The sequence below is a fragment of the Haemorhous mexicanus genome, chromosome 3 (genome assembly GCF_027477595.1).
Source record: "Haemorhous mexicanus isolate bHaeMex1 chromosome 3, bHaeMex1.pri, whole genome shotgun sequence".
Classification (NCBI taxonomy): Eukaryota; Metazoa; Chordata; class Aves; order Passeriformes; family Fringillidae; genus Haemorhous; species Haemorhous mexicanus.
Window position 1 is genome coordinate 66,140,125 of NC_082343.1, and position 22,702 is coordinate 66,162,826.

General features: G+C 39.6%; 1 protein-coding gene across 1 annotated transcript in view; it reads right to left on the minus strand.

Moving 5' to 3' along the window:
- CLVS2 (clavesin 2) overlaps positions 1-22,702 on the minus strand; it is a 56,004-nt gene that overhangs the window by 28,399 nt on the left and 4,903 nt on the right. The window contains exon 2 of the mRNA XM_059842188.1: positions 18,413-18,587. Coding sequence (XP_059698171.1) covers positions 18,413-18,587 — 175 coding nt within the window. The remainder of the gene's footprint in view (positions 1-18,412; positions 18,588-22,702) is intronic.

Below are 22,702 nucleotides of genomic sequence, written 5' to 3' on the forward strand. Positions count from 1 at the left end.
ATGTGTGATTCTTCTTAGCAAGGCTTTAGAATCAAAGGCCATAATGTTTCTGTTTAAATTTTTAGAAGAAATCGTTTCTGTGGATAAGAAGGCAGCATCTTGGAGCTATTCTAACAGACATGATTCTGGTACTTGCTGTGATCATACACAACACAAGCTTACACCAGGATAAGAACTGAATTTCATGCAGATCTGATATGGAGAGTTATGTGGTGCAATAAATCATAGACAAGCACAATCCTGTGTGTCCCAAGACACCCTCAGTATTCAAACAGATTGCTCTGTTATTTTAAGCTGTCACACTGCTGCAAAATTCATCACCCAGTCCTGTGACTGTGACAGATCTCACCTGCAAAGTGAGGCCATGGAGAATGACCTCCAGGTGGAACCCAAAGTGATGCCCAAGTTGGCACTTCAGTAATTGGTTCCTCTCCTCTGGCTCAACTCTGCCCCAAAGTTCCAGCACAACTGAACAGTTGGTGTGCTCACTGAAGCTGCCAGCTCTCAGCAGGAAAAAAGTAATGAAGGTTTTTGACCATTTCTGGGAGTATAAAGTCCCATGGTGCCATTGTAGACAGAGAAGCATTAACCTCAATGACTTGGTCAAATAACAACTTGAGGAATCTCATTCTGCCTATCTAAATCCTCTCTATACTTTCAGCTGACTCCAGCATTTTTACAGCAGCATTTAACTGCCTCAAAGTGTCATCAAGAATGGGAAAACACCAGACACGACAACTCATCCAATATAAGATGTGATCATGTCAGCACCATGAATAAGAGCTTAGAGCAAGTGGGTCTGATGAGCCTGACTAACTCTGTGACATTCCAATCCTGCTACATCAGCCTGCAGGGGTGAGTGCAGGCTCACCAAAGATATCCACATAACAGCTCACTCGTTTCAACTCACTGTGGACTTGCAGCAGTTTGATTGTATTGGGTGCACTCCATCATTTCTAACTACGGAGCCAGGCCTTTCCCTAATGATATGTACCATAAGAAGTACCAAGATACACAAGGTAACATTCTACAAAATCCCAAGCAGCATCTACACTGCACAATTAACAGTGCCCAGAAACATTCATGGAGGAGAAACTCATTTATCTCTACCATGAAACTGTGAGAGTAAGTTATAGCTACCATCCCTCTCCCAAACAATTAGGAAGGCAAACAGAAATCAAGCACCACTTCCAAAATGACCTTTGAATGCAGCTATATGCTTAGGTTAACAAAACTAATAATAGTCAGGACATAGCCACTGCAGCAGAAGGGAGCAGCCCTGGGCATGTCTGTTTTATTAGCGCATAGTTACACTCTCTTAGACATGTTGTGCACTGGCAGCTGTCTATTACAAACTAGCAAGAAACTCAGGAAAACATGAAGCAATTTTAAATTATTATGCCTCATAAAAAACAAACATAGTCACTTTCAAAAGTTAGCTATGGATTTTTAGAATTCTATTCATCACACAGATTAAACCTTTAAAATACCATTAATTAAACAGAGTGGCTACTCAAGCACTGTGAGGTCTATTGTGTAAAACTAAGGAGTCCTGGGAGATGTTTTTGTTCACTACAGTGACTTCTACTGAATAGCTTGTTTTTTTCAAAAATTGGTATTACACCAATGCTTCTGTTCATATCATCCCTGTCGAAATTTTTATTGTCCATATTCTGTACAGGTGTAATGGTGACTAGAAATGGCTGCAAGATATAAACAATTTTCCATGCAAAATATGCATCATTATTACTTTGTTAGCTATCACATCTTCAGCATCCCAGTTCCTTTTCAACATCACTTAGAAATGTATTGTCATTTACATTTAAGTTAAGTTATAATTAATTAATTAAGTTCTGTCCATATTAATTCAGCAGGTAACTCAAAGATTTCAGCCAAGAACCCTGGGAACAGTAACGACATCTGGTAAAGGGTAAAAGTTAGGGAGAAGAGCCCAGATCTGAGTATCAGTCACAAGAGAAGGACACCAGAACTCACTCACAGATAAGCACAGTGAGAGCATGCAGGGGTTTGGAGAACCTCAGTCACAGAAACATAACTGCCCATGAGGAGCTGGACTCTGCATCAGGTGATAATCAAGTCCAGGGTGAGTACACGACTGATAAATCCAAAATAAATAAAATCCATGTGCAGGGTTGTAAATGTTGATGATAAAAACTATTTCTGACAGTCCTAAAGAGCAACTCATCTGGGCTATGTGATTCTCGTTTTCCAAAACAACGTACCAGTCTGAAAACAGTTCTCCACCACTGAGTATCTACTGAATGCTTTTTCTATGTAAGAGGCTCCATATGCGTATAATAAAAACAACTTATTCCCTATCATCAGTGAACAGCATCACCCCAGTGGGAACAGGAGCTAGATTAACAGACAAGCTAAGTTCAGAGTAAATAAAAAATGTGAGCAACACCTCGCATGGTTTTGCATTTCAAAGAGAAAAAAAATGGATTTACAAGCATTTTATACTTTTGAAATGAAACTCTTCCCTCATTGTGTTGGTTTTCTTTGACACTAACAAAAATGCAGCTGTAGATTTGTTTCCAAAAAAATTATTATCTTTTCTACAACACTATTCTTAAGCAAGTGTTGACATATCAATATAACTCAGAATCAGAGCAAAGACCTTACAATATTTATTCCAACAGAGCACAAAGTTTATAAAATAGATGCAATGTTGCATGATCAGTAGGCTGTATATAGTTTTATATAGTCCACACAAGCTATAATTATTCCCTGATCCATACCTATCATACTGACACGCGCTTTTCAGTACTACACAAAGCAGGAACAAGTACAGATGCAATTTACTATCAAAGCATGTGCACAAGTATTTACAAGTATTCCCAGCGAGGATCATACTGCATTGCCCTGGACATGGCTTCCAGCCAGGTAGAGAAGATATTTTCTCTTCAAATGAGAGATCTGAAATTATGCCTGAAGCAAGAATCAAACCAGAAGTCAAAATTTTGAAATTCAAGCAAGTAACTCTCTGTCCAACCTGGCAGGCCTAGCTTTGTTCAAATCCACATCAAATTGACACCAACTCCGATGATCTCCATGGACAGGCGACTGCTGCCAACTCTCCAAAGCTGCAGGGCTTTGGAAGCACAGGAGGCTTCACCAGAGCTTGCAGGAGCATGAAGATGGGCACAGAGAATAGAGAGAACACCTAAAGGCACACAAAAACACTAGCATCATGGATGGGAAAGTCTGGACTTCCTGCACTGGAGCATCGTGTCTAGCTCAAGGGGAAATAGGGTTTGGATCAGTTTTAGTGAAGGTCACCTGCACACTCCTTCTGCAAGGATGGAGAGCTGCATTCATTACTTGAAATGTGTTAACTAGAAATTTGATTGTTAAAACTAATTAAAGATATTGAAAAGCTGGGTTTGACTCAATGTTATGTAACACCAAGAGAAATAGATCTATTTTAGGACTCTAAAAATTAGCGTAAAACAAATGGCACACACAACCATGGGCCTCTATCCCCAGGTCTCACTTCACAGCCTGGACATCTCCCAACCTCAACACACTCACCTGTTACCTGGGAAACAACATGGAAATTTTACTTTCTAGCACCAACTCCTCTACGTCTATGCCCAATGACATTTTCTTGCAGTGACAGCTCCTATTTTCACCCCTCCTGCTCCTTCTCATTAACATATAAATGCATTACAGTACATTTCATTCTAAAAGAACTTGCTGTTCATCCCATTTCTATTTTACTGAGAATGCTCAAGAAACAAGAAGCCCTCAGTTGCTGCCATTATCCATCCTCTCTGCCTTCTCCTCAGTCTCCCTGATCCATGCCAACTGTCCTCCCCAGGTTTCAGCACCACGGGTCACCTTTCACCTCATCACCCACAGACTTCAGAGCTTTTTCCTTGCTCACTTCACATTGAGCATCATCCCTAGAGAACTCCCTTTCCCTATGAGCATTTCAGTGTCATTCCTGTGTCAATACACATACAACCTCAACTCATGTCTTCCACTGCCAAGCCTCACCCATCATTACTACTTGTCTGAAAGCTCACTAACAGCACTAAGCTCAAATTCACTCTGTTTTTATTTTTTTCCAGTGTTATAGCAATCCTCACTATGAACTCAGCCAGCAAACTCACAGCCCTGGGTTTCTCTGTAAAATCCTGTTCTCCTCTAACACCACTGTGTTTGCAAGACCATACTTACCTGGTCTTTCCACACACAGTGTTGTGGGAAACCTGACCCTGTTATCTTTAATATCCTACTGCCACATTTTGTGCTGCCTAAAAGTTATTCTAAGGGTTGAGGTTTTTTAATCAATATGTGTTTGATGAGCCCAGGGCTGTGAATTTCAGCCTATGTTGAAAGGATCAAACCCAAGAGAGAAAGGACAAGAACACATCACCCACCTAATAGAAGCAAAAAGGGAAACTAGGCTGACACTATTTGCATGACAAAACTGTGATCTATGCAAATCCTGACTGAATTCCCTTCTAAGTTTTTACTGTGTATTGAAAAGAGCATCAAGGTTCTGAACAAGGAGGGGTGAGAGAAGCAAGCAACACCTGGCCCAATATGATGCACAAATAGCAAAAACATTCCTTTTGAAACCATCTCCTTTGCAGCAGAACAAGTCTCCTGCCATACAATATGTGAGTCAAAGCAGATTATGCCTGGGATTTGCTGCAGAACATGGAACAAAGCAAGTCATCCCAAACCAGCCCCCCCATCAGGCTGCGATGGATGCAAGGTCAGGAATGCCAAACAAAAAGCTGAACAGCCTGCCAGGGCTGCACTCGCTCCATCCGGCCTTACCTCAGGAAGAGGGACAGATGGTGCCAGTGACTCAGAAGAATGCCAAAAGGCTCTCATCTCACAGCAATAACCTATGTCCTGGCCCTGTGACAGTCTGTCATCCGAGCAAATGGTATTTTTCAAGGACATAAGTGTGAACTTGATGCTGGTAGCAAAATATGACAGAGTGCTCTCACAGACAACCTCTCTTTTTGAAACGTGAGCAAAGATAATTCTATTCTGCAGTGTCACCTGTGTGCTTCTCTGTGTGAGGAGGCAGGGCCTTGGGTAATAATGCCTAGCAACATAAATTACAGCTTAGTGTACTTCTTCTGACTAACTTTAAATTGTCAAAAAACCTACCCAGGAATAAAAAGCCTCAGGGAAAGCATAAAAGATTTGTGAGCAAGACTTCATAACCTTAAAGGAAATCAATCCCAACTTTAAAATGTGTAAAAAAAACCCCAACAAACCAGACCCTCCAGATTCTGCTTTTCTCTTTTCTGATTTTTTTCAATTATTGTATTTGCGAAACAGAAAAAAACAATTGCAGTTCTGTTCCCTGTCTCTTTTTTTTTTTTCCATTTGCAAAGTGCAAAATAATGGCTTCCCATTTCTACTGTGGGGAAAAAAATTGCTATTGCACTTCTTTTCCCCAAAATCAGGCACTGAGTGAATAAATGCAGGAAAACACCGGCTCAACACCTGGCCCCATACAGGAGGAAGGACTAATTTAGGAAGAACAAAACAGGGACAGAGCTTTGTATTGGTAGACCAAGATTTGGGCACAAATGAGCTGCTGAGAAGACCTGTGCCAGTAACAGCTCCTATGACGGCATTCTCAGAGACACAATGCTGTAATGACATAAGCACATTAAGCTTCATTGGGAAGAATAATTTTCTGCTATTAGACAAAATAGCACAGAATGAGACAGCTACATCTTGGCCCAAAGTGCTTTTCCACAACGAAAGCTTTATAGTGCACCTTTATGTCCCTTACGACACAGACACTTCTACTCTTCCAGTCTCAGCTCAGTACACCAAACACTTGGGGGCTTGTCAGCAACAACTCAGTTTCCATTTGCCCTCCCAACTCAAGAACTGTTTCTCAAAAGACCCACCCTGCTTCACATGGGCCCCAAAGTACTCTGCCCTCTGTCCCATTATTTTTATCCCATGTGTCAGTCTGAGTGTGAGTGCACACATCACCTCTTGCTGGTAGCTCACACAGAGATATCCCCAATGCTTTTCTGAACAATAATTTAAATTTGCAGTGTGTTGTTCTTAGAAATGTCCAGCTAAAGCCCAATGTAGAACAAAAAAGACATCCTAAACCTGCCAGCCTTACCACCATTCTCAAACCTTGCACATGACAGAGCTGAGTCATTCATCACATTCAGGCCCTGTCATGTTTGATTTCAGCTGCCTTCAAGCCCCACACATCCCACCTCTGTTTACATTCTGAAAATTCTCCTTGCATGGTGTTGCTTAGACAGTGTAAGTGGCTGAGAAAGTATGCTCACCAATACAGCAAATTATCTTTTTTTTCCCCAAAACACAGAAGTGTGGCTTTCCTGTTTTTCAGGAAGACATCAGTGCTGCAGATGCAGGATTTTTCATCTCAATCCTCATGTCTGCTTTCCTAGCCTGTGACTTAATGAAAGATTAAAGACTAGCTTATGAAAGTTCACCACGGCAACTGCTGATGTCATTGGGAACTGGATTCACAGTCAGGGCTTAAAGAAAGATGAAGACCATACTGATAATTGACAATATTTCTGACATTATTCATCTACCTAATTAAGCCACAACTCCATGCCACTACATATGCTCAGAACTGAATGAACAGAAGATGTAGCACCATTAATATGCTTAGCTATTGGTGTTACGTAAAACCAGCCCACAAAAATGAACTGTTAATGGAAGGTGTAGATTATTTACTCCTTTCTTATGAAGCAGCAGAAAAACAGAATTATTCATGCATCTACTTCATGATGCCATGCCTTTAATAATCCTACTGAAAAAAGTATGTGCATTCTAAATGCTGCATCGTACACACCGTAAAATGAAAAAAGATTTTTTATTCATTTAATTGCAAGCACATTCAAGCACTGAAGGAAAGGAGACATGCTGACAGCCTGGACAGCTTTACTGGTAGTCATTGTCACGTTTGCCATCCTTTAGGGAAGAGGTAAAACTTTTGTCTATGTACAAACACAAGAACAAAAAGCACATTCAAAGTAACTGAAGTGCACCTATGTTCCCCTTCTGACTTTTTCTGAAACAAGTTACAGCTAAAATGCCTCCATGGTAGTTTGTTACTCGCTTCATCCTTCTGCAACAGCCCAAAAGCAAGGTACTGATGGGCAGTCAGCCCACAGCGTGGAGATACACCCAGTAAAGGAGAATACCCACCACAAACCCGTACCTTTCAGGGATGGCAAATAAGGGGCTATTCAGGACTTTAGCAGATTTCATGAGGAAACAATGCAATTAGGGGAGGAAGCAAAGGTTGATTAAGTTTAAGAAACGCTAACAATGAGTACAAACAGTTATACTTAATGTATCTGCTATGATTACGAGGATTTTGGTGACAGGAATGAGAATAGAGGTAGACAGACCATCTTCTCCCTGCACTTAAGTGAAAGCCATGAGACCTGGAACTGTGCCTGAGTGCTGGACACACGGCCAAGAGGCTCTGCAGTTCTCCTACACAGTGTGGCTGCCATCATCATTACAAAACCAGGCTAAAGTTGTCAAAGGGGAGCTCTTAAAACAAGACATTTACAGTCCCCATAAGAAACTAAAACAATCCACCAAGAAGATATAATGGGACAAAGTATAAGAGGATGAAGAAAAAAATGCACAGTAAGGCTCAACTTGCATGTAAGATGCTGCTTAGTTTGGCTTCATTCTTACAACTTAAAGCAAGAACACACATGTTCCCATGGATCTTCAAATAAATTCATTCTTAACTGGCTTTCACACAGCTGTCTTTAAAGGCTTGTGTGCTACTTTCATTTGATACTGCATTGATTTTCTCTGAAGTTTCCTCCTACCATGGCTACCCTAATCAATTAGTGGGCTATAAATAGAGCAGTCAGATTCCTTTCACTGGTCTCATTAAATTTCACTCCTGCTGAATTTCTGTGGAGAACAGAATTGGATCATACTGATAGCAATAGTATGAAGACGTCCTAGCGTTTTCCAGAGAAAATCAATTGCTCAATATTCCTAACAAAATGCTTTGAAATGCATGACCCAATGGATCTCAGCTAATGCCCAAAACATATGTCAAACCTTGCTTGCAGTTCTGCATCTCCAAACCACTGAAAAACAAAGGATGAAAAAATAAGTGGTTAAGAGGCTCAGGCAGCTTCTCACTAGTACATAATCCCTCATCAATCACAACTACTTAACTGCATCCCTTCATAATGGAAACGTTGCTGGAGGTATGCAGTAACCCATGTAGCCCATGTAACCCATGTAAAATGAATTAAGAATTTGAGGAAAAGCACAGTCTCAAGGCACACTTGGTGCCAAAGTCACCATGTTATGGTGGTGTTAGAGGGGAATGATAATATCTGGTGCTATTGTAAAGCTCAGTTGCTGCAGCAGATGTGTTACAGCTATGATTTCAAAAATGTTAATCTTTATTTTCTAACGGCAAGCCAATATAGCTTTTAAAAAATTTGTTTTAGAGATGAGAATTTAGTCATTGAGGCTTGGGAAATATAATTGTCTACTCTGAAATATTTCAAAATCTAAAATGAAGGGCAGGTTTTAAGTCTGTGTTCTGCCCAACACCTTGCTCTATCTTTTCATAATTATCCTGTCTTCTCCTGACATCCTTAGTGTCCTCTTTTTCCCTCTGTTAAGCACTATCCTTCAAAACCTTTTCCATCTTCCTTGCAAAATGAATCTACATTTTCACCACATACTCTTCTGCAGGTTGAAAACCCCTATTGCAAAGCCTGGGTTTATAACTGCACTTGAAATACTGAATGTATCCAGTGTTTCTACATGGACTCACTGTGTCTGGAGCATAATCCGTGGGGTTTCTGCGTAAAGACCAGGAAGATCCACTGCAGATTTCAGAGGACTGGCTGTACCTTGCAAAGACTTTCTGAGGAGAATGCTGGAGGACTACCAGTACCTGATGACTTACCCTGGGTTCTTTATACTTTGCACTGTGGCCTTCAGCCAGAAGATGCAGTGCTCTAAATTTATATTATACTATTTAATCTATGCTTTCAGTCAAGAAGATTAGCACGAGTTGAAGGCAGGTCCCAACAAACTCAGAAGCTTTTGTAGGTAATAAAGAACATGCAGTGCAAAGTCAGTAAGAATTAATGAAAACTGCAGTTGAAACACACCTTTAGGAAGGCCCTCCCCTGAATCACAGCAGAATCACTTTCTCATTCCAGAAAATGTTTTCAATGGTGGAGGCGGCCAAGGGTTGAAGCCCTGTTCTCAGAAAGGAAGCCCTATCCCAAAAGATTTTAACAGCTATTAAGGATTCATGAGAACCAACTAAAAAGAGCAGGGAAATAACAAATGCATTTGAAAACACAATCTTTAATCACTGATTAAAGATTGCATTTTCCAATGACACTGTGTGATGTTAGAGTCAGTCCTATAAAATAAGAGACAGGAATACATATTTCATAGTCAAAACCTATACTGTGAGGGACAATGTAAAACGTGATCCAAAAGAACACGCAAGCACCTCGGCACAGCCAGAACTGTGCTGGGCGTGATGCTGACTCAGTGTCAGGCGCTGGAGTGAAATTCTTTTTTTTTGATTGAATGTAAATTTATTTTCCACAAAAAGGATGATATGTTCATCCACCTCAGATTTCAGCCCATATCTGTGTTTGGATATTTCTTATGTGTAAACAAATCATTACTACCCAATCCTTTTCATTACAGAAAACACTGGAAAAGATTTAAAGCAGTATTTTCATATTCCACATAATAAGAAGAGATGTATTTTAAGAATATATTCTGACTTTTGCAAAATATGCAAGAAAAGACTACAGAAATGCTTTTTGGGGAAAGGAGCTTTTTTTTAAAGCATATTATCCAAACTGTAGTATGATATTTTAGAAAGAATTAATAATTTTTTCTTCAGAAATACAATTTCCTTCATCTGTAATTTATCTAAACTTTCAGCTCCTGAACTACTTTAAATCACCACCAAAGTATCACTTATTTAAACAGTTATGCCTATTAAAACATACAAAAATTGAATTTTCTAAATTGTTTTATAATTAGGAAACATGGGATGAGAGAAGCCTTTACTAGCCATATAATTTCACATTTTTTTATGGTGCTTCCCCCAGAGAAGTTTCCCACAGTTGTTTTCAAACATCAGTGAATTATGACAGCAGTATTCTTCCTGCACAGCAATCACTTATAAACAAAGTCAAAATTTTGCTTATAACCAAAGGCAAATTGGATTCATAAAAAAGAATTGTCAAAGAAGGTGAACACTTGCTAAGGAATATAAACCAAAATCACAAAAAAAATTATATTGTATTGGACTGTTTTGTGGATTGTTTTGTGGATGGAGCACTGTAAGAGTTTGCTGGCAGAGGCACTACATGCATGGGCAGTATGTGCAGAAGACACTAACATAAAGACAACTGTGCACAGCCTATTAAGATCACAGAGGACTTATTAGCATCATGGAAAATAAAGGTTAGACTGGTTTCAGAAAATAATTACAAAATGATGCAGTGTGTACTTTTGAGGTAAATGTGACAGATGCATATATAAAATGGATTGATAACACGGGCAAATTGAACACTACAAAAAAAACAGATTTAGGCTCTCCAAATAGAGAGGATCCCACTGATTTTGACATTTCAACATCTCCAGTGCCAAAGAAGTCAGGAGGAACATCTCCAGGTCCTGATTCCAAATCACTGCTGCTGCAGAGAGGTACTGCATCAAAACAATTCCTTTCTATGGTTTACTGAGAGTCACATACCAATTCCTGCTTTGGACCCAACAGCACACAGTGAAATAGCAAAGGGTTTTATAGGAGTTGACATTTTGAAATAGAAAAATTAGGACTAATGCCGAGAGGAAATCTCAAGAACAAGAAGTCTTAGAGAGGTTTCCAAAGAATGTGCCAGACTTGCCTTCGAGCTTTTAAATTAAACTGTGAGAAGCACTAGAAAATATAATGCACAGGATAATCTTGCCTTAGCAGGAAGGTGAACTATGATCTTAAAACATGTCTTCTGTCTCTAACATTACAACTTACAACAAATTAGTTTTATTTCTGAGTGACCTTACAAGGAAGACTACTATTTATTCCCTTTATTGCCTTAAGATACTGAAGAAAAGAGAAATACTTAGACCTTAACTGAGAAAAATCACTTTCAAAAATAAAGAGATATCCTGAAGCTGAGGAATGGTTATAACCATGGAGTTGTTGAAGTGCAGTTTACCAGAGACAACAGAAAGTCATTCACAGTGACAAGAATTAATTGCCTATACTGAGTTTGTGCTACAAACCCTTCATGTTTGTGTCACTTTAGTATTCTATTCATTTTTCAGCCTAATCAGAGCAATTAAGTCACTCACTTTAGTTAATGCATATAGATTCAGTTTCCTAATAAAAAGAAGAAAAACAGAAAAGTGGATAGCTTTAGCAAAAGCTCAAGAAAGAAGCAACCCTCATGTACAAGTCTCTTCTATTTTCCTTCTCTGAAGATGCAATAATTTTATTTGGATGTTTTTCTCTGTTGACTAAACTGATGGAAAAATGTAAAACTATGAACATTTTTATTGGTTTCTGCACTAACCACATATACTTTGTTGAGTAGAAGAGAACATCAGATTTTAAAAAAAGTTCTTCTTTCTCTAGATCATGCCATGTCATTGCAATAACATCCTCAGAAGCTCCCAGTGTCTCCTGCCTGGGCCCATGAGGGGTGAGTCATGTGTACCAAGCAGGCCAGCTCTGGTGTGAGGAACTAATAGGAGAGTTTCCTTAACAGCCTGGTGCTTAAAGGACTCACTTGGCATGTGAACAGATCAGGACTCACTCTCCAGTGCTACTTTCATGACTGTTATGAAGAGCAATGAGAACGCTGGTTAAAAGAAGATTTGGAGATGGGAAGTTTGAAGGTGATTGGAAGCCAGATGTGGAGAGCATTTGGCCAGTGAGATTACAAAAGGCTGAAATCTCCTCAGGAGCCTAAGATGAACTTAACGTGCCATGCAGTCATCTATGGTGACTGAGGTTTTGGAGGATGCCATCAGAAGAGAGACAAAAATACCCACATGAGTGAAGATTAGGACAAAGTCAGTGTCAGCAGGAGTGGGTTGAGGAACTGGGGAAACAGTAGGACTGTGGCAAAGCCTGCTCAGAGCAAAAAGGGCAGGAGGAAGGAGGAGAAGAGTCTGTGCCAGTTAGATCAAAGTGTCTGGACAAAAGCCAAGCTCCCCACAACTAATCACGCCTTGCTTACAGCAAATATCTGCAAACCACTGGCAAAGTGCCCTCTGTCTGTCTTTGTTCAGGTTCACATGGAGGATGACAACCTACTGCAGGCAGATACTCCACTAGCTCCAGCAGCACTGTTTGGAGGGTGGATATTTAACTCCATTAAGCTTCCTTGCAGCTTTCAGTAAGATGCCACAGAGCAGAGTTTCTTGGCGGGAAAGGAGAATGTAGTTTGCTGCTGCTTCTCATTTCTTCCAGAGGTGGCAGCCCACGTGGCACTATGTGCATTCAAAGAGCATCTAATGAGAAGCTCTCAATTTAGCCATGCTAGAATTCAGACTCCTGGCTTGGGCGCTCAAGATCAGGACTAAAGTCTTGAATCCTCCTGATCAAAAAGAAATGTCAGCTGGACTCCAAATATATAAACCCTAACAGAAAATCAGACCATAGCCTGTCACAGTGGGCACCCCAAGTTAGGAAACACTTAACAGTAACCTTTCAGTGGAATTATTCTCAGCTGGGGATAGAAAAATAAGAAGAAAAAAAGATTATGGTATCCCCCCATCTTAAAAGTGTGTTTGTGAGAATACATAAATCAACAGTCCGAAGGCATTCAACCATTTTTTTCACGAGCATCATAAAAAAATATAGCAAGGGAATTAATCATTCAGATTCAGGCAACAGGTTCAGATAACAGGTTCAGAACTGGGACCACACTGAATAATGTCTGTGTCTACACAGCCATGCCTGTTTGTAGCTGAACTCGGGCTATGGCCATAAAGTCCTTTCTCACCCAGCGGGTCAAGTCCATCCAGACAGCAGGTGAGGAGCTAGAAATAACAATCACTTCCAGTCTGCCCAGTTTCCACAGTAAATTGCTGCTACGCATTTTTATGGTCTTTTTACAAGTAAGGAAGACCAAGTGTAAGCAAACTCTTGAAAATAACAAGCTCTTAGGAAAAATATCCCATTTAACTACTGTTGCTACAGAACATGAGTTGAACTGGTATGAAATTATGCGGTTTACAAGCACATCCCTCTGTTCTCTGGGAAGTCCTAGGCTCAGGGGACCCTAACATTTACAAATAATTTAATTCTTTGATTAAAAAAAAAAACTTAATTAAATTATTTACTAGACTTCCTAAAAATGGAAGATACTCCCATTAAAAGTTTAAGTCTGCTGCTTTTTAATATTCTGTCAAGCAATATGTGAAGTGTCAGGACCCTGTTCTCAAAAAATGGTGGAGAATTCAAGCACTGAGTGAGAGGGGTGAACAATTTTAAGTCTGGATATAAAAACATTCAAAGCTCTATTTTGTGCTTTGCTGCTCACTGCTGCTCACTGCTAGTACAAACTGTTCCTTCAGCTCATTCTTAACAATCTTATGCACTGCATGGAGCACGAGACCATGTAATTATATGAAGTCATGATACTGTTTCCAGAGGCGTCCTTAGTTCTGGAAGTCCCTGTTTTAGGAATCCTTGGCACTGCAGCATGCTGGTTGCGTAGATGTAGTCCAGAACCAGGTGGCAAAGTTTAAGAACTCTGTGCTTGTTGAACCAACCCTAATGTTCAGCAAGATCCCCTGCAAGACACTGAAAGAGCTCACACTGAAAGAAAATGGGAGTAGCAAGTCCTGTCCCTTTCATCACCAGACTGTACAGAGTCTGTGTCTGGTACTTCCACCTTGCAGTGCTGCAGCAAAGCTGGCTGGGGATATTGTTCCTACAGCTCACAAGAACAGCTGCATGAAAGATGTTTTTGAAAGTAATTGTAGCTGCAAGGATGCTGCCTTCATTTACTTTCTAGTTTGCTTTCATTTCTACAGGACTGAGTTTGTTTTAGCTTTTGAAGCCTTCCTCTGTTACAAAAAAAAAAAAAAAAGACACAGTTAAATGACCTGCCTTGTCCCCCATAACACTATCCCTGTTTCTCCCAAACACCCTCGTCCCAGAAGCAAGAGTCTTCTGTCTTCTGCAACAATGCTGACTGTCCACATATGCTCAGCTCCCCATTTAAATGTGTATCATCTCTTTTCCACCAGCTTTTTAACTAGAGGAGAAGCATTCACATTCAGCCAACTACACACTTTTGCAAAGCATTGAGATGTACAGCCTGCCTGAGTGAAAACATGCATGAAAAAAATCTGTCATGCATGCAACTACTATTATGCACTAAATAGAAATCAATATTTAAGAAGGAATTAGTGGTCCAGGTTTTAGAATGCTAAATATCAGTTAATCAGTTAATATGATTCACGCATACCTATAATGTTCCATTTTGCAAAACTCAATTACAATTACCCCCAAAGCTGTCTATCAGAGTTAATAATAATTACAACTTTCAATATAATTTTCAAATTGAATTTTCAGTCTTTGAAACTGTTTTCACCTGCCTTATGAAAACATTGCTGTCTTGATAATTAATTTTTTTTTTAAATCCATATAGGGGTTTATGTAAAAAAGGACTATCACCAAGAAAATAATCATACCCAGAACTCCCTCCCTCTTTCTTCCCAGGAGTTCTCAGCTAGGTGTTTTGGTAGCAGGGGTCAGGGCAGAAGCAGTAAAACAAAAGGCAGGTGTTCAGAATGGGCAAAGGAGTGGAATATACAAAACTTGACTTAATCATGCCATACCAAAAGTCCACCTAGTCTTATATCCTGTCCTTAAGAGAGGCCAAAACAGAAAGCTAGAGCAGCTAGAACTTGGACAACATTATTTCCACTCAGCATCCACCTCATCTCCAGCTTTGTACAGCCTCAGGAATTCTGAACTTTGATTTGGTTTTACCAATCCTCAGCTCATCTCTCTTTTCATTTTCCCTAAACACAGCTATTTAAGCATCCAGAATTCCTCATGGCACAGAGTTCCACAAGTTACCCAGATGTACAGAGGTGTCTTACAAAGAGTCAGGCCTCCTCCTAGTATCACCTGATGATGCCCATTTCTTAAGATGCAAATAACAAATAACATCTGCAGCTTGTCCACTCTCCCAGCCATCCAGAATCTTTTTTGTATCCTGGTCTGACCTCATAAGGGACCCTGCTTTAAGGAGGAGGTTAGATTTGCCAAGCCTCTGAGGTCTTTTCCAAGCTAAATGATTCTGTGGTTTTACAGGTTTCTGTACTTTCCCTCTACAGTTTTCTTCTTCCATCCAGATGAATTCCAGCCAATTTAATTGTTCCTTATCCAGAAGCCATCTGATACATTTTGGGCTTTTTGATCAGAGTTCATCATATCTACTGAAATTTAGGACTGGTTTTCTTCAGAGCTCTCAAAAGTTCTCTCTTCTATAGAAAAATAGCTGAAGCACACAGATTGCAACCCGTTACTGGTGAAGGAGGCAAAATTTTGTAAAGTTTTTGAAAGAGACCTTAGGAGGAACTCAGGTATTGAAGCACACAATGCTGTAACACTCCCTCCTTTCAGGAGTACTGCTGCTGAGGAACAGGAGCTTCTTCACAAGCCTAAAATCAGTGATTGGCTACAGAAATCAATGAATGGGGAAAAGTGGGCGCCTAAAGACTGGAACCTACAAACATCCACATACTCAATGCAGTAGGGAGAGTCAACACAAAGTCCTAAAGTCGAGGCATGTGTTCCAGCTCTCAAAAAATGTTCTCCTTCTGACTTTACACAAAGGAAGGTGTAGGAGCTCTAAGTGCAAATCCTCCTTCTCAATGATGAGGAGCAATGGGAGTCCTGTAGGCACAAGCATCTGCAAGGAAGAGTGTTGCTCCTTTTTCCCAAAAGCACACAGCCAGTGTATGAGCTAGGACTGGAGCATCAAGAGTCCCAGCTAAGTGCCCCCACCTCCACAAAAAGTTTTCTTGTCTAGCAAAACCATTTGTCCTACAAATCAGCACTGATCCACGCTGCACCAATTGTTTGGTACAGAACTGTTGCAATGGGTATGCTAGAATTTCCCAACAGATTACAGATAATCACTGTCCTGTAAGTGTCATGATCAAAAGTCTCTTTTCCTGGAAACAGCTACCAAGGAACTTTTCCTAATTTATAAAAGTAAGTTTGGGATATGATTATTCTTTTCAAACTCTCGTTTAACACATATGCAGACAAAGTATATACTAGAACCCATCTTCTTCTATGCAGTAGAAAACTGTATATTTACTACTCTTACTTTCAAAAGCAATTTCTTAAACATTAGGCCGTTGTGAAAAGCCAAAAAATGCCATAGCTTGTAAAGCCTTTGGTACATACCATATTGAGTATTCTGCTCACTATGGAAGCTAAGCAAATATAAGGCAAATTCAGTAGATTTCATTCAGGAGGCAAAGGGATTTGGTTAACATCAAATTCAGTGGTCACTAATCCCACTTTCACTGTCCCCTTCTGCCTAAGCAACACAAATATTTAAATTCTCCAAATGGTAAAGTTCAGCATCTTGAGCCCTGTTAAATCTTATAAGCCAAAGTAAATTTCATTTCTCTGATTAAATAGAAAGTATTTACAAAAATCATAAATAAATAGTGTGAGTTTTTCTTGTTCTCTTTCATTCTACCTGATTAAGCACTTTTTACTTTGACATCCTTCAGAATGATGTTTTCGCTATGCATTTTCCTCCAAAATAAAAGGCAGTCACTAAAATGCCTTTTCCTTCTTTCTTCTGGAGTATTCCATGCCCACTTTTGCATCTCTGCAGTAAACAGCACTGAAGGCAGTGGGCAGAAAATGTTTCCATATGTGCCGGCCGTCAGACTTGGAATATTCAAAACTACAGAGCTGGGGGCATGGCTAAGTTAAGTAAGCCAAAGGACTTCTCCTCAGTTCAGTCATGAACCAGTTGATGGCAGGAGAATCCTGAGTCTCAGAGCCCACCTGAAGTTTGGTGGGTCACCCCTCATATTTTCAGATGCAATTATTTACTGCAGCTGTCTTCAAAATAACCATCTTTGAATAATGCCCAAAGAAGAAACACCACCATTTGCAAACAAAGACTACTAATGCATTTGCTCATGTTCTAAACCAGAAAACAATGGCTAACTTTGAAAAAAAGCACAAAAAAGAAAGCAACTTTGAAAGCAATAAAAGGAAGTGCAGCACTTCTAGAGCACAGGTCTCTCTGCTGCCTTCTAAGGTAGTTGTGAAGATGATGAAATCACACTGTTGCATAAGGAAACACAACAAAATGAGAACTGAGATCTTTGTCTCGTGTCACCACCCTTCTGTGTGCGACAGCAGGCTGAATACTAGTTGAGCCATTTCATCAGTCAGATCAAAAACTCCATATTACTACTATACAAGTTTCTTCAGAAATCTCCCTATCACAGTTAAAAAAGTTCAAAGGTAAGGCTGGTATTTTGCTTCATGAGTAATAAAAATGTATAAATTACAGAAACATTACAGAAGAGGAATACATGTCCTTCTAAAAGCAAGGCACACTGCCACAGGAGTGAATTACTGATACTTTTAACATGGCAACTCAGGCTTGTGGAGAAAACAATTACCTTAGTTTCTCATTTTAACAAGAATAAAATACCATGGGAAAGAGATGCGAGTTATGCAGTATCCTTTCCACCAATGTGCCTGTGCCATGTAAAGTGCATTTACAACGAGCTGAAAAGAATTTAAATCACTCCATGCTCAATCCCAGAGGCTGCTGCTCAGATTAATCTTGACCCAGAAAAAGAGCCAAACACATGTTGAACTTGAGTAAATAAATAGTCCCAGCTAATCACAGGGCCCTACACTTTCATGACAAACGACGTAGAGCCTGTCTCCAAAACAATCTCCAAAAATCAACCTGGCACGGCAGCAGCAACCCCTATTTCACCCCTATTTCATTAGCTCTGTGCATAATTACAATATGAACTGATTACTTCTAACTTCCTGTGCCAGAGCTACCATCTGAATTTACAGAAGGCATGTACTTTGGAATAAAGACAAAAAAATTACCTCATATTTATAGCAAGGAAGGAGCCTACACATCAGGAGTTACTGCAGTTAGCTGACTGAGCTCACACTTTTGTCACAAGCAGCTTGCCTGTACACCCACACGTTAAGGTGTTAATAGCCTTGCTATTCATAAGTCGTTGGAATTTTGTTTTGCTTTGGTCTTTTTTATCAACCTAGATTTGTAATGAACTGCAAAACGAAGAAGAATTAGGAAAAGAAAGAAAATAATAATGGTACCTGAAGGCCCTCTATTGCTAATCTAAGCATGCTTGGTGTGAGCTTGGAGGCCTGCTTGAAGGTGAAGTTGCTCCAGTCTATAATCAAAACAAATCCATTCACTTGCAGCTCAGGGTCTTCTATCATGGCTTCTAAAGAAAGAAGTATGGCACGCAGAATATCCACCAGTGTGTACCTGAGAATGGGAAGAGGAGATTTGGTTAGGAAAGAAGCAACAACCACAGAGGTAGAGAAGTTCTGAGTAGTCTCCCTTTGTCAAAAGTTTAAATTAAAGAGTGCAAATGTCTCCTCAGAAGAGCCTAAAGCTGGGAAATCTTCAAAAGACCGATTAGCTGAGCTCATCTTCTGGACCAGGATTTTGTACCTATAGATCATCAGCCAGCCAGAACAAACTACAAGAATGTAACATATCAAAAACAAATTTGAACTTCTCCATAGTATCCTAAGCTGCCTTAGTATCTTTATGTGGAATTACATGTCTATATAAGAGCTTCTACACAAATTGTATTTTTCTAAAATCATAATGATACCAAAATCTGAGACTAATACCAGAAGCGTAGATCCAAAGTTTCCTCCGATATTTTCCTAAGGAAATGAAATAATAGGTCCTAAAAAATTATCAACTAAAATTGGGAATTTCCACATGCTCTCCTTATCCCACTCTCTGTGCAATTTTTTCTCTTAAATCCACAAGTACAGAAGGCTGATTACTCAAGGATCTTAAAAGCAGAAGGTAACACACACTAGGGCTTTGAGATGTTTGTCTACTGAAGGTGACCCTGTTCATGGCAGAAGAGTTAGAACTGGATGATCTTTGAGGTCCCTTCCAACCCAAAACCATTCTAGGATTGCGGGATTTTATAAACAGTTACCAAAACAGTCATAAATATGCCAGTCCACACCACAATATCAAATGAGGCACTAGAAAGTTAAACCTGAAAAATATCAGAAATACAAACATTCCAGAAATGAAAGAGTTAAATATTCAGTGTACAGATATTTTTAAGCAAAACCCTTTAAATGTCTCTCATGATGGCATCAAACAGAAGTTTTCAAAATTGTGAGTCCCCTAGAGAATTCTTCACCATTCTGCATATGTAGCAAAGAGCGTGTGTGCCTACTTAGAAATTAAATTAAATTATACTGAATTTTACTTGCTTTAATACAATGAGTATACTGTTCTGTTGTGGAAATAACTGTATTTTGAAAATATCTGCAAAAGGAAATAACACAAATGAAATCAATCTGTTGTAGCTGACTCCTCGCATTTTCCATCTTTGTTTATTTAGCCAACTAAAACACAGTGAACTTCCCAGTTATGCATTCCTAGGAAAGGGATCAAAAAAGGACTCTCCTAATGTCTGAACAGGAGAAAGTGTGTTTTCCCCAAAAAATAAAAAAGGGAAGCATTAAAAGTAATTTTTTAAAAACAAAATTCTTCTCTTCATTTTGAAGACACTTTTTTTTTTAATTTTGTTTGATTGACAGGGATGAAATTTTTAACTCTTTTTCTAATGCTTTACTTTTCTGAGATCTAAGGTTTACAGGAAGTTTGGAATGCCTTGGTCTGAGGATGATTTTGACCACAGCTCATATAAGGAATAGACATTAAAAATGTTCAAATTCTAAAACTAGCCTCAACCCTACCTGAATGGGTTGTCCCATTCAAAAGATCTCATTCTCCAGAAGGGCTCTACAATGCAGAACCCTACATTCAGTCCTGGAATAAGGGTCCCAAGGTCCAGATGTACATCTCTACTGTCCTCCCTAAGGAGTTTAAGGAGGCTTCACATGCCTTGGATTGACAGCTTCCTAGTGGCACAAGGTTGCTAGAAATCTGGTGCATCAGACATAAAGATTCTTTGTTTATGAGGCCAGTCAGCTCTCTAAGAATGACCTAAAAATGCTTTTGTCATGTATACCTAAGAGTCCATTACAAGATATACACCCATAAACAGAAATCATGTGTTTAATTCATTTAGGTAAATGGGAAAACTGTCAGGCAGCAATGGGAACAGGATTACAGCTGCCACAGAGAGTAAATAAGAGTCACAGGGCTGGGTCCCCACAAATCTGTGGCATATTCACCACCACCATAACTCCTGCTGTAGGTCTAGTGTAAGAAATACAGTCCACAACAACAATAATATTTATGTTTACTCACTGAAAATAAGAGAGAAGCCCTGCACAAAACAGGTTCAACTAAAAGCAATCAAGAACACTTTCTGCCAGAGGGAGGTACCTGAAGTATTCTTGAAGTCTATAAAGCTACATCAGGAGTACACAGGGACAGGGGGCTAACAGTCAAGCTTCCCACCTCAAATACCCTTCATGGCAAATAGTGGAGGATAGGAGCTATTCTTCGTTCTGTACTGGATCTCTTCTCTTGGTTCCAATACCTGACTTACAGTGCAGAGCACCAGAGAACAAATCCACTAGTGAGTATTTAAAGCATGAACACCTGCTAAGGCAAGACAGAAATGTAAACCTGGTGTGGTAGATGAAATCATAGGTGGTGCAAAATGCTGAGTATTGAAAGCATCAGCTAAGCAGCTCAAACAAAAAAACACGATTGAAGAAACTGCACAGAAGCTTTCACACAGCACAGAGTTGTTTGTGTAAAGACTCATCTTTAATCCATTCCAGCCCCGTGTTGTCTGACATTTCACCTCACTGCTACCACTAGGATGCACAGGCTCTGCCATAAAACACTCTCCACCCCTGGCTGGACTTTGGGGAAATCAAAATCCTACGTAAAAATAAGATGTAAAAAAATACTCTGGATTTTGTTGCTGAAACTTCTGTTCCACACTGAAATTACTTTCCATACAGATACAGAAATATGACCAGTCAAAGGTGAGAAAAACAGGACAAGTTAGTGAGTGTGAAATATATTTGGTCCAAGACAGCTTTGCCTGCCTTTCTAATTTGAAGGAATAGAAAAAAAAAAGAAAGTATTAGCCTTTAATTTGAAGAGACTGTGGTGTACAGTCTGAGGGGAAGATGGTTCTGTTTTATTCTTACCAATCTGTGCTAAGTAAAAATATGTACTTAAGGAACAGCAAGGCACACATTTTGCCCTGGCACCAGTTTTTTAATGACTTGCCCCAGTGCTGTCAGATATGTAGGGTGTGCTGGGCCCAATTGGATGCAGTGCATGTTCTGTAGCAGCCTGAAGTTCGGCTGTGAATAAATAAATCCTAATTTATTTATGGCTAAATCCAGTTGCATTCACTTGTTTAAACAGACTCTTATGGGACATATTGTAGCTAGCAAGATATTACTAATTGCTAGGATAATCAAAAACTCACAGTTAATTTAAATGTATTTAATACCTTCTATTTATAGAACCATGCTTAATTCAATGGAAAACTTGGACAAGTTCTTTAGTCCTGTTATTAATGTGAGTAAAAAATGCTGGAAATATGTTACCACATATTTAATGCACTCTTAATGTTCCTTTTTTATATGAGTCCTAGTTTGAGACTAACTAGAGGAGGGACTGGTGTGCAAGACATTCTCTGCTACCCCTTGAAATTTTTCATTCAGGTTGACTTGAAAGTAATAGAGCCTGAGAAGGTGTAAAGTGAACAGCCACACTGACAGTGATTCTTTCAAATGCTTTGGGACAGCTACCATTTCTACCCAACAGTGACACAGCCTTTGAGGGAAATGCCTCACTGGGGTCTTTATTTGTCAAGAACAGAAGACCTCAAACAATTTACTGAGCATCCCACTCTCTTGTAGTTTCACAGTGGCAGCAATTTCCCTTTTACTAAAAAGAAAAGTTATATGATATTTTCTTTGTGGGACATGAACAGATTCAATGTATTTCCGAGGATTTCTGGGGAAAACAGTCTGGAAGACATGGCTGTCAACTCTTGGTAATACTTCACCAGGACCTTTCACCTTTACCTCCAAGTTATGTGGTCTATGCATCCTCTTTTATGCATCCACTGTGATCTCCACCAGGCCAACATGAAGAGAAGAGACAGGGAAAATGCAGGGTACAGATGTCTCATGTCAAACTCAGCTGTGTCAGCTGTTTTCAATACTTTATGCTCTTGATGATGAGTGGCATCAGCCATATCATCTGTTTAACCAGATTCTGGTTCCAGTCAATTCACTTTTGCCCTGAATAACAGATAATGTGATTCAGCAGAGTTGCCCTACTATCTCTATGGCTATTTGTCATGTCCCCCCTAAAAGAAAGAAATTTGAAGTTATTTTGAGAATTAGGTCTGAATGGCATGAATCTGCCTCTCAGGATATGAAATAGAAGAGATAAAT